Here is a 13,436-nt window from a genome sequence, read left to right as displayed (position 1 = left end):
ATCTTTTACTTTTTGGCTTTGAGAACCTCAGATATAAAATCACTTGAACATCTCTAATAAAAATTTTGCATATGTAAACATAATTTTGTTTACCAAAATGGGATTTCTAAAATTTCAATTATTCTCATTTCTCTGTTTGGTTAATAAAATACAGTACATAACTTTGAGAAAATAGATTTTTAAGAGTAAATATATACATATATGAGTTATTGAGACAGAATATAAACATGATAGAAACAATATATTGCTCTTATACGTACAATCAAATTAGAGGTAGGTGGTTTAAGTAAAATTCTGCCATATCATATCTTCTGTGTTATACCCACAAATTTTCATATTTAGTATTTAACCCGAGCATACATTTTTAATATAAAAGTGTACTGCATTTTTAGAAGGATCTTTTTTATTTGAAGCACCATAACCCACAAATTAAAAATTAAAGGAAATATAAAACAAGGTATCTAAGCTGTATCAGTAGAAAGTATAATGGCTATGTACTTTTTGATGTGACTATGGATTTGCTATTCACCTGATAGATTTAATAATGTTTATAGTCATTTTAAATAGATTTATTTTCCTTATTTTTACTTGTTCCATTTTAACAAGTAGAATAAACATTTCATTGTACAGTTCAGTACTGAGTTGAGATTTATATGTGCGATTATAGGTATAATACAACTGTGATCCAGTCCAAGCAGTTTATTAACAGTAACACTATCTTGGCATGATTCATCAAATATCTCAGTATACTCTACCATAAACTACTGTGTCCTTTTAAAAAGATCCTGATTAGAATCACACATTTGTTAAGCTTATTTTGAAGACTTTGGAAAAATTAAGCAATGATTTGATTCCCTGATGAGCACCCCGAAAAAAAAAAAAGGAAAAGAAAAGACACAGACATTTTGGACGTGGAAATCTCAGGAAGGGAAGCGTAAAGAAATGAGCACCAGTTATTCTCAGATATTCCAGAGAATATCCCATACTTCCCGTTTCTGAATGTTCATATTACTTGAATCGGGAGACCAGTAGTCGTGTGAGGAATACACTTTCCACAGAACCCTCCACATCTCCCATAGACTTTGGTTCCATCCTGAAAATAGGAAGAAGCAGAAATAGAGGAGAACTGTACACAAGCTGGCATCTGTGCACACAGGCAGAAAAAGCAAATGTTTTGAATCATGAGGATGAAATCATTAGCCAAAATTCCCTATAACAATTATATTTGAGGTCAAGGATCATACCATTTCTGGCTTACTTGAAATCTGCGGTCATGGGAATTGAATAATCTGAGATTCACATTAGCTACTTGATTATAAACCACACTATAATTTAGACAATTTGTCTCAATCCACATGTTTTTTAATCGAGGTGTCTATTTGCTTCAGTGAGCTTGTTAAAACCACTCCCAGTTTGCTGTCCAATATTTACATGATTTTATATAAGAGTCTCAAAGGCTAGGTAAAAAATATATTATACAAACTTGACCTTAACTGCATATGAGTCATATGCTCCCCCATTAACCTTAAACATATCATAGGAGTATTACAAAAGCAGTTTGAAGAGAATTATAGAAGGTGAGAAGGTGATAAAATGGATAAAACTGGACTAAAAGCAGTAATCATAACTAGAAAAGGACTAAGAAGGGAGATTCTTCTTTTTTTTCTGCCTCTTTTAAGAAAAGCAGAGCCATTCACTGAGAAACATGTAGACAGATAGGTAGACAGAGGCTGGCGAATGGGGTGTGACACATATTCTCTCTAGACTGCTTTCCATCTTTGGCCCAAAACTCAAAAGACTGAAGACATTTTGATAGGACGAGGCAAAAATAGTTTGAGCTCCTATATGAGTTTCTGGAGGAAATAAGCATTGTTTATTTGTTTTGTTTGGGGGTTTTGTTTTCTTTTGTTATTCGTGCTAAGAGAGAGGGCAGAGAAGGAAAGTGAGTTCCTAGAACAGTTTGGGGTAACGACTGTTTTGAGATCAGGGGCTTTTTAAGTTGTCTTTCCTTTCAGAAGCTTTTTAACTCTTAAGAATCTAGGTAAACAGAGAAGAAGGGAATGGCAGTAGAAATTCCCATTTATATACATTCCTCTTCCCAGATTGTTTAAGTAAAAAGCTAATCTTGATAAAATGTCCTGGCAAATGAAAATACGTTTGCATTTCCATGTGTCCCCATGGGGTTCCACCATCGCAGCTTCACACCAGGCCTCAGGTTTCAGGAAACGCTTTCATGTGCAATATTTATGATCAAGATAGAAATTCTCAGTCGATTGAATAATTAAGCTTTAGGATGGAACTTAAAAAGAAGCAAAAGGAGTGACTGTACTAAATATTCATACCTACTGGTGACCTCTTTACAGTTAACCAAAAGGTATCTAAAAGCTGGGTAAATAAGGTCAAAATATTCTATTGAGCTCTTTGCACTGAGACCTGCTCAGAATATATTTCAAGTAATTAATTTATTCCCACTTGTTCTACCAAAAGTGTTGAGATCTAAATACGCCAAATAAATATTTTAAAACAGCTATTTGTTCTAAAAGTCTACCTCTGACCCAAATGACAGAAATGTTAAAAATTTAAATTCTTTAATTGTTAATTAAAACTCAGTTTCACAGTCTTCAGAAATAGAGTCTTAGTAACTATGACTATTACAAAATTGAATTTCACTTACAAATAATATTGATACAAGTAGGAGTATAACAAAAGTAACTTTTATCAAAAGAAAGAAAAACCATAAAATCGAATGCGCAGGGGCTGTTGATGGTGCTGACTTATGAGAAACACAAGTGAAAACACTTATAACATAGATCCTGATTTACTGTAGACAGAGTCCTTCTATCTGAGACATGGTAACTGTAAGTAAAAGTAGTCATCTCATAAAGCGTATGTACCAGTGCACTGTACTAGCAAATTAAATGTGTTCTACATGTAATATGTGTGCTTCAGGTAAAAGCCAAGTACAATGTTATCTAGATAAAGGCAGAAAATATACATACACCCATAAATAACAGTGCTAATTCTTATAGAAACTGTAAAGAATAGATGTTAAATGATAAATGGCTTTAACACCACCACATCACTAAATCAAATCAGTGAGGTAATGAACCAAAAATCTACTCCTCACTTTGAAATATTAAAACCGCCACATATTTAATAATTAAAGTATAGCTGATAGCACTACCACTTTTTGAAGTACTGGCCTTTCAAGTCAGCAGCCCCAAACTTGAGTTAGATAAAATCGATATGACCTGGCACTTGATATTTCAGGTTCAGGTATCTGTAGCCTACCCATGAACTTATATGCATATGAAAATACACAGGTACATTAATAAGAATGGACCCAGTTTCTTTATTTCATAGACTAATATTATGCCCCATTATATGTAACATAGCTCATATGTGCAATAACTCATTAGCCACTAACTTCATAACTCTAAATCTAAGGTAGAGGACCTTTAATGCTAGTTCACAGAACAGAAGTATTTCAAACAGGCATTTTGGTCCAGCAGGACTTACTTGTGATCTGTGGATGATGACAGAGGCATAACTGCCCTGAGCAAGCCACTTTGCAGTGCTGGATATCCTCATCCCAGTTCCTGCCAAGTTAATGCTGAACTGTCCCTGGATTGTAAACAAAACAAAATAGGTGGAATTAATAAATAAAATATTTAAGAATGATCTTGGAGGTGAATGGGTGCCTCAGCTGGCTAAGCATTCAACTGTTGGTTTTGGCTCAGGTCATGATCTCACAGCTCGTGAGTTTGAGCCCCACATCTGGCTCCATGCTGACAGTGGTGCCTGCTTGGGATTCTATCTCTCCCTTGCTTTGTGCCCCTCCCCCACTCTTACTCTCTCTCTATCTGTCTCAAAATCAATAAATAGGAATTTAAAAATGTTATTTAAAAAATAGAATGCTCAGGGCACCTGAGTGGCTCAGTGGGTTAAACATCCAACTTCGGCTCAGGTCCTAATCTCACAGTTCCTGGGATGGAGCCCTGCATCGGGCTCTGTGCTGACAGTTCAGAGCCTGGAGCCTGTCTTCAGATTCTGTGTCTCCCTCTCTCTCTGACCCTCCCCTGCTCATGCTGTCTCTATCTCTCTCTCAAAAATAAATAAAACATGAAAACATTTTTTAAAATAAAAAAACATTAAAAAACAACAAAAAAAGAATGCTCTTGATAAAAACAGCTTAATTTGAATTATTTAAGACCTCAAATTGTTTTTCAAGGGTCTTTCTTTAAAAAATGAAAGAATATTGATATAATCTTACCCTAAAGGAAATGAACCAGCTAAAGTTTTTAAAAACTTGATTACAAATAAATCTTCTCAATATGAGATATCTGAATCAATACCATATAATGTTATTTGTGCACAACTAATTCTGTCCAGCTCTAGGACTCAATGGCTTGACAGCTAGAGCTAGTGTCCCTGTAACGGCAAGTCCTCCCAGCTGGGGTGTTCACAGAGACTAACTCCAGACTTAGACCTTTCTCTAATTTCTACTTTTGACCTCTTCTTGCTAACTTCCCTGATGAATTACACCAGTTTAATGTATTTTTTGGACTCTCCCATTAATGTGCCCTTGTCTGTTGCCATGAAAATATTATTTCTTAACTCCCTATGCAAAACTATTCAGTGTAATATTATTGTCCCAGCTATTACATCCTTTTTAAAGTGCCCAGAAGTGTATGAAGCCACAGGATTTACACACATGGTCTGTGAGCCCCCTAGTGGCATTGTGATCTAAGCCTTTTCAAGACACAAGAACCATTTTCATGTCAAACTATTTCAGACTATCTCTGCTAAAATTTAAACCTTAAATATCTCTTAATTGAGAAAATGTGTGACTAAACTGGGTAAATTTTTGACACATCTATATGATCTTGCAGTACAGAATTACACATTGAAAAATAGAATTAATTAATGTTAATTAAGCTTATTGCCAATGTTCCATATACACACAGATTCAGAGTGATGCTCGTAGATCACATCACTATATCCCATAGCCTAAGACTCATGAATCTTGAGCAAGACTGTGATAAAATATTAGGGGTTACATTATGTGATTGAAAATATTATCTTGTCATGAAAGCAAAGATGAAATAAAATTCAAACATATTTATAATGTGAATTATTACTATTGCTAAAACAATTATATATCAATTTAGTTTATTGCTAAGAAAACTAAGCTATTTCTTAATTAAAATCAAAATAGAAATTCAAATATATTTATAACACCGTTTTGATATATACAGAGTTTCCCAGTAAAGAAATAATGTTTAGATAAATTCCAAAGAAAAATTCTTATTACATACATCATTTGGTTATAAATTTAGAATATGACCTATATGCTTCATTCCTATATTCTCAGAGCACAGAATATGGCTTAGTACTCGGCATTTTTGAATCGATGAATTAAGTGCAACATTACAAATATTAAATTTTAGCATTACATGCATGTGAATACAAAAATACACATATAAGCCTTTCATATGCCATGATAATGAATGACATTAATACTAGACACATCGGTATTTTATATTGGTAAATAACTAATTCTTAGTCAACCTGCTACAAGTTTTGTACTGAATAAGTAGACTTCTCACCAAACAAAACTCCTTAAAAACAGATGTATATTCTGTGATGTATCCTGTGACAAGCCACTTACTGAGTGCCCCAGTGGGCCATTCGGTGTTTTCAGAGCCTAACATTCTACACTTTCCTTAATTCTTTTTTTAAAAATATTCATTTATTTTTAAGACAGAGACAGGCAGAGCTTGAGGCCAGGAGGAGCAGAGAGAGAGGGAGACACAGAATCCAAAGCAGGCGCCAGGCTCTGAGCTGTCAGCACAGAGTCTGACGCAGGGCTTGAACCCATGAATCATGAGATCATGACCTAAGCTGAAGCCGTATGCTTAACCGACTGAGCTGCCCAGGCATCCCTACACTTTCCTGAATTCTTTACCCTCCTGCTTAAGGTTGCTTGGAAGCATTCAAATGTATATACATCGGAAATGAAAGGGAAAAAATCTGACTGACTACTGACACACTTAGGTGGCCATTAATACAATCAGCTGGTCTAGAAATATCTATTGCTCCATTTCTCCAGACTAATTTTCATGAGCTCTATTTATGTCCTTAGTCCTCATTATAAAGCAACATAATATAATGTCAAAGAAATGGTAAAACAATTCATCTGAAATTTGAGATGACATTGATAGAGGTAAAATTACATTTCACTTACTTGTTCAAAATTAACTGAGTGGCAGACATAGTGTCAAATACCGTGGGAATACAAAGACAGATCTCACTCTAAATCTGTTAAATGAAGAACAGATTGGTGGTTGCCAGGGAGGGTTGGGGGGAATGGGTCCTCACCCATGGTGAAAAGATACAAACTTTGGGAAAGTAATGTGCAGTGTGATGATTCTAGTTAACAACACTGTACTGTATATTTGGAAGTTGCTACGAAAATATCTTAAAAGTTCTCACCCCAAGGGAAAAAAAATTTTGTAACTATGTGAGGCAATGGATGTTAATTAAACTTACTGTGGTGATAATTTTGCAATATATACATAACCAAATCCTTAGCTTTACACCTTACACCAATGCAATGTTATATGACAAGCATATTTCACTAAAACGGGGGTAAAATAAGTAAAATGGCGTATGTATATAAATAAATGTAATGCATTGTAGAGAATTACAGGTGTATAAAAAAGGTACTGGTACATTCCTATGGGACTTCAGAAGGAATAAATGATTGAATAAATTATTTCAGTTCCACATTTTATTGAAGATTAAAATGTAAACCTCCTTAAGCCTAACCTTTAACTTAAAAAAATTAGTTTAACATAGCTGCTATGTAGTGTTTTAAAAGTAGTATAGATAAAAAATAATCAAAGTAGTACAAGGTTTACCTCCTCTTCTACTCTCAACATTTTTTAGATGAGGCAACTATAAGATGTAAAATTCTAATAGCAAAATCACAAGTGGAAGGTAATTCAAATATCTAATAATTCAACAAATTGGAATGTCTTGAGGAAATGACTTCATCAAAGAAAAAAGTAGTTGTGGATATAAGAGAAGAACTATAGAGGTAGATGTAAGTTTTAGTGTTCTACTTCTTTTATTCACTGGTGGGTTCATGTGGTCTTATTACATCATTATGGTTTTCTAATTCTAAAATGTATTGTACATAGTTTATTATGAAGGGGATCTACAATCTAAGGCAACTGCAATAAAAATTCCATTGAGAATTTTTGTAGCTCTAGAGAACTGATTCTAAAATTTATATGAAAAGACAAATTAAAATAGTTGAAATAATTTTTAAAAAGAATAAACTTGAAGAACCCACACTACCTTATTTTAACACTTATCATAAACACTGCTGTGTTAGAAAGATAGATAGATCAATGAAATGGAATAGACAGTACAGAAATAGACCCACATAAATAGGTCCGCTTGATTTTTGACAAAGGTGTTACGGTAATTAAGTGGAGAAAATAGTGTCTTTTCAACAAATGGTGTTTGGACAAGTGGACGTCTACATGCAAAATCCATTAGATTTCACACAATATTAATTCAAAATCAACCATAGGTCTAAGGGTAAAGCCATGCAAATTTTTGAAGGAAACACAGGAGAAGATCTTTATCACTTTGAGTTAGTCAGAGTTCTTTAATATGAAACTGAATGCACAACCCATATAGAGAAAAAAGTGATAAATTTGATTTCGTTAAAATTTAAAATTTTTGCTGTGTGAAAGACACTTAAAAGAAAGAAAAGAGATGGCTCAGACCAGGAAAAAAATATTTGCAAATATCTTATGTAACAAAAGACTGTATCCAGAATATGTAAAGAACTCTCAAAATTAAACAGTAGAAAATGAACAATCCAATCTTTAACATGGGTAAAAGACTTGAAAAACACTCTACCAAAGGGGATACACAGATGACCAATAAGCACATGAAAGGTATTTAACATATTTAACCACAAATGAAATGTAAATTAAAACTACAATGAGATTTCACAGAACATGATGGAGCAGAAAACAAAACTTGACAGTACTAAGAGCTGACAGGGAAGCAAAGCAACTAGAACTTTTGTCTTAGTAAAAACACAAAATAGTACAGCTAAACTATAAAACAGTTTGGTAGTTTTTTATAAGTTAAACATATACATCCCGTATGACCTTATGATCCCATTCATCAGGTAATTATCCCAGAAAAAATGAAGGTGTATGTTCCCACAAACACCTGCACACAAATGTGCACATTAGCTCTATCCATAATCTATCCAAACTGTAAGCAACGCATGTTCTCCCAATGGATGAGTGGAAAAACTATAAGACAATTGCACAGCTTGGATAGGATAGAGTAATTCTCAGCAATAAAAAAGGAACAAATTACTGACACATGCAACAACACAGATGGATCGCAAAGGCATTATGTTGAGTGAAGAGAGCCAATCTTAAAAGGTTACATACTGTATTTTCCATTTATATGACATTTGTGTGACATTCTAGAAAAGGCAAAATGGTGGTGATAGAGAACAGATCAGTGTTTACCAGAAGTTAGGTCCAAGGATTTGGAATTGCCCTATATGCTGATTATACTGATGGTAATGTGAAGATGTACATATATTAAAACTCTAGACTGAAAAAGGTAATTTTTCTGTATATTTTAACTTTTTAAAATGTGAATGGGTATAAAATTTATTTAAAGAATAAATTTTCCAAAAGGCTTGCAACAAAACCCAACAATCTGTTATGTAAGAGACACACTTAAAATAAAGTGATCTGTGATCCATAAAGGCTAAAATTAAAAGGATGGGCAAAACAAAAACAAAAAACAAAACAAAACAAAAAAAACACAGATAAATGAACATAAAAAAGGAGGGTAGCAATCCTAAGGGACAAAGTAGAATTCAAGTCTTAAATTGGGAAAACATGGCAAATAAAAACTAAAAACCATAATCTATAATGAAGATATAACACATGAATATTATAAATTGAATAACACGGCAACTTTTATGAAATAAAACTACAGGAGATGCAAGTAGACATAGATAGATAGATAGATAGATAGATAGATAGAAAGAAAGAAAGAAAGAAAGAAAGAAAGAAAGAAAGAAAGAAAGAAAGAAAGAAAACCCAATAGGAAATTTTAATATACCACTTTTAATAACAAGACAGATCAAGCAGGCAAAAATAAGGAGAGAGATAATCTAAACAGTATAATCAAAAAAGTATATTTTTGGATGTGTGTCAAACTCTGTATCTGATGGTAAAAAATACATGTTCAGAATATTTAACGACTGGCTCTGAATTCTCACAGTAGCTGTTGGCCATGATCTACTTGCATTAGCTAAATGTGGTTATTTCTTTTGCCCTTATGTAATCAATATTAATTACAAACAGCTAAAGAGATATACATTGTTTTATTGTCCAATTTTTGTGGCTCTTTGAAAAGTACCAAAGGTTTTACTTTACTTCCCTTTTGATATATGTATTCCAAAGTCATATCACACTTCTTAACTTCATCTTATACTGCAATGTGGCAAAGTTTATTTTCCCTAAAGAGTGCCATATGTATCCATTCTCTTTTTAGAATTCATGTCCCAGAGTGCCCTGTCATATGCAAACAGAGGATGTGGTTTTGATGAATCCCAAACAAAATAAGTTCTTTCTGTGACATCAAACATCTGGAGAGTATTCATGCAAATGTTGTATAACTTAACACAGAATCTGGTTTATATATTTGACAGAACACCTCTAAGAATACTGGACAGTTTGTATTTTTGGTAACATAAACCTCAGTCAGTTGAACTGAATAGAGAATGAATATAGATGGGCAAAGTTCCTATTGACAGCATATACCTATCGATGCCCAATAACATCTAATTTGGGAAATAAAACCTTGCATTCCAGAAATGTCTGGAGAATCACATGAGAGAGGCATCTCACCTTGATGAGCAGAGAGGAATATTTTATTACTGTACTGGTTCTGCCTCTGACTTTCTCAAGAATCTTGGACAGGTTTAGCATGGAAAATCTGTTTCTCCTAACTATGAAATGGGGTTACCCAGTTTACAATCACATGACTTCCTCAAGATATTATAGGAGAAAATGAGGTCACATAGAAATTAAAGAAAGGGAGCTGGAAATTAATAGAAATAACTATATTATCATGTAAAAACCTGACTGTGTCAACATTTCTTATTCAAATATCATGCTCAACAAGAAACATTCTGTTTATTGGGGCACCTGGGTGGCTCAGTCGGTTAAGTGTCCAACTTCAGCTCAGGTCATGATCTCACGGTTTATGGGTTGGAGCCCTGCATTGGGCTCTCTGCTATCATCACACAGCCCACTTCAGATCCTCTGTTCCCCTCTTTCTCTATCCCTCCCTCCCCTCTTAAAAATAAACATTAAAAAAATCTTTTAAAAAATATTTTTTTAAAAATCTATACTAATAAAAAATTGCTGAGAATGCTAAAAGGTTTAGATTACACATTCTTGACTTTAGAACAGGTGTCTGAAGAGACACAGTGTAAGCCTTCAGAAGGGGGAACTCATCAAGGTAAGGACAGTCCTGGGAAGAACTGAATAGAAGATGTGGGTCAGAGGGGCGCCTGGGTGGCTCAGTCAGTTGAGCATCTGACTTCGGCTCAGGTCATGATCTCACGGTTTGTGGATTCAAGCCCTGCGTTGGACTCTGTGCTGACAGCTAGCACAGAGCCTGGAGACTGTTTCAGATTCTGTATCTCCCTCTCTCTCTGACCCTCCCCTACTCATGCTCTCTCTTTCTCTCTCAGAAATAAATAAAACATTTTTAAAAAATTAAAAAAAAAGAAGTGGGTCAGAGAGTCACACTCTGGGAAGTAGACTGACTATGTGGTAGACCGATATGAATGAAGGAGAAAAAGAGAAGAATGGACATGGATAGAGCAAACCAGCTTCAAAGATTGAATGAGAACATGAGCCCTCTCTGCCAACTTATCTACCTTTAAAAACATGGCCAAGAGAGGAAGTGCTTCTCGAATGACAACTTGAGGAGCCCCAGGGCCTCACTCCCCAACAAAACAACCATAACTTGTAAAAATTATAAAATACAACAATCATTTAAGATCTCTAGAAATTACCCTAAGGTTATGCAACAAATGGAAAAATATTTATTCACAAATATCTACTCTACCTGGATAAGAACAGGGAATGTCTATGACATTTGAACCATGACCTGCCCTCTCCTACCTCAGTAAGATGACACTGTTAGTCTTATAGGAACACAAGGCTCCAGTTCTCTAGCTCTCTGTAAGGGTTAAGTTTTCTCTCTGGGAGAGGCAAACCGCTAGCAATTCTCATCTCATGCAGCTCTGTGCCACAGAAGCTCTACTACAGGCAAGAGCAGCTAAGAGTCTGAAGTTCCCATCTGCCACTCAGTCCCTACTCATAAAACAGAAGATCTACCCCAGGCATGGTTGGCCAAGAACACAAGGCCCATTCAGAATCACTGGTAGGGCAAAGGTTCTATGCTGAGAATGGCAAGCCAAGAAGAGCAGAGGATACTGCTATGACTCAGCATCCTGCTTATTCAAAAGTGGGATTGTTACTCTGAGAAGTTGGCCCTATCCCTAGATCCACAGAATTAGTGCAACGCTTCTTCCTCAGGAGAGAGTCAAGATGTTAAGGACAGAATGTTCCATAGCTTTTTCTAAGGAGTATGAGTTTATTTGAGAAAAAACATAGGTGAATTTCAAGCCTAAAGATGCTATTGAAAACAAGATTTTAATGGCATGCAGTTAAAAGGAGAGTGGTGATAGCTCAATGAGAGTAACAAGGAAAATGGTAGATCAAATTGGAATTTAACAGAGGGAACCAACGAAAGAGAAAGTTAAGAAGGGCTTCTCTTGAGGTCCGACTTGACCTGTAATACTACCATGGCCAAAGGGCTTGAATTTAGTTGGATCAGACCATGGAGTAATATACTCCTCCAAGATGTTATTGAAAGAATATAGCAATCATCTAGCAATTAATGGAGGCTAAGAGCTGAGTGTGATAGCAGTAGATATAGACCAGCTTAAAAACTTAATGCATTTTTGTATCTTCTGGATAAATTCCTAGTAGTGCAATTGCTGGGTCATAGGTTAGTTCTATTTTTAATTTTTTGAGGAACTTCCATACTGTTGTCCAGAGTGGCTGCACCAGTTTTGCATTCCCACCAACAGTGCAAAAGTGTTCCCCTTTCTCTGTATCCTTGCCAACATCTACTGTTTCTGGAGTTGTTAATTTAGCCATTCTGAGAGGTATGAAGAGACTCTTAAATACAGACAAAAAACTGAGGGTTTCAGGAGGGGGTGGGTAGGAGGAGGGATGGTTAAATGGATGATGGGCATTAAGGAGGGCACTTTTCGGGATGAGCCACTGGGTTCTACTCTTGAAGCGAAGACTACACTGTATGTTAAGTAACTTGAATTCAAATTTAAAAAAAATTAATGTGCAAACTAAGAATAAAAAAACTTATGGAGAGTCAGGAAAGAGATAAAGAGATCTCAGCTAAAAACACTATCATCCCAGGGGGATCAGAGTGAATGTTCATGTTCACGGCTGTGGCATCCAAGGAATGACATCAAAGACTGCACACTACAGAGAAAATAGATGTCACTGAGACAGCCCAGCCAAGGAACTAAGCAAACAAACAAGCAAGCAAACAAGTCCTAGAGGGGAGAGGAGAGTTAGTGTCCACAGTTACTAAAATACATTACCCAAAATGCCCGGTTTTCAACAAAAACTGAGACATGCAAAGAAACTGGTAAAGATAACTCATTCAGGAGCAAAAGGCAATAGAAACTGCCTTTGATAGATCTTACATGTCTGGCTGAGCAGATAAAGACTTCAAAGCAGCTATGATAAATATATTCAAAGAACTAAAGAAAACCATGTTTTAAAGAAAGGTACGATAATAATGTCTCATCATATAGAGAATATCTATACAGAGATAGAAGTTACATTTAGAAAAAGAGCAAAAGGACAATTCTGTAGTTAAAATAGACAATAAAAAAAATCACTATAGGGGCTCCAACAGTAGATCAAAGCAGGCAGAAGAATTAGCAAACTTGAGCAGGTATCAATAGTGATGATACAATCTGAAGAACAGAGAGAAAAGCACATTAAGAAAAGTGAACAGGGCCTCAGACAAACAAAGGGACACACCATTAAATGCACCAGCATATGCATAATGCATAATGTTACAAAAATATAGTGAAAATATTATTAAGAATATTAAAATGTTATGCTCAAAAACAGCCCACTAATAAAAAAAGAAAGCGGTAAAGAAGGAATAGAGGAACAAAAAATGACTTCAGACATAAAGAAAACAAAAAGTAAAATGGCAAATATAAATCCAAACACATCACTACCATCAAACAACTCAAT

The 13,436-nt window shown here is 35.0% G+C and overlaps 1 protein-coding gene across 1 annotated transcript in view; it reads right to left on the bottom strand.

Moving 5' to 3' along the window:
• Positions 1–286: 286 nt before the first annotated feature.
• Positions 287–13,436, bottom strand: part of ADAMTS20 (ADAM metallopeptidase with thrombospondin type 1 motif 20) — a 166,573-nt gene continuing 153,423 nt past the window's right edge. Inside the window, exons 38-39 of the mRNA XM_039223448.1 lie at positions 3,520–3,624; positions 287–1,093 (exon numbers count right to left, since the gene is read on the bottom strand). Of these exons, the coding sequence (XP_039079379.1) occupies positions 1,004–1,093; positions 3,520–3,624 (195 nt within the window). The 3' untranslated portion in view covers positions 287–1,003. The remainder of the gene's footprint in view (positions 1,094–3,519; positions 3,625–13,436) is intronic.

This window comes from Hyaena hyaena, unplaced genomic scaffold (assembly GCF_003009895.1).
Source record: "Hyaena hyaena isolate Hyena2069 unplaced genomic scaffold, ASM300989v1 scaffold_1345, whole genome shotgun sequence".
Classification (NCBI taxonomy): Eukaryota; Metazoa; Chordata; class Mammalia; order Carnivora; family Hyaenidae; genus Hyaena; species Hyaena hyaena.
Note: the sequence above shows the minus strand (reverse complement) of the source record. Positions and strands in the feature narration are given on the sequence as shown.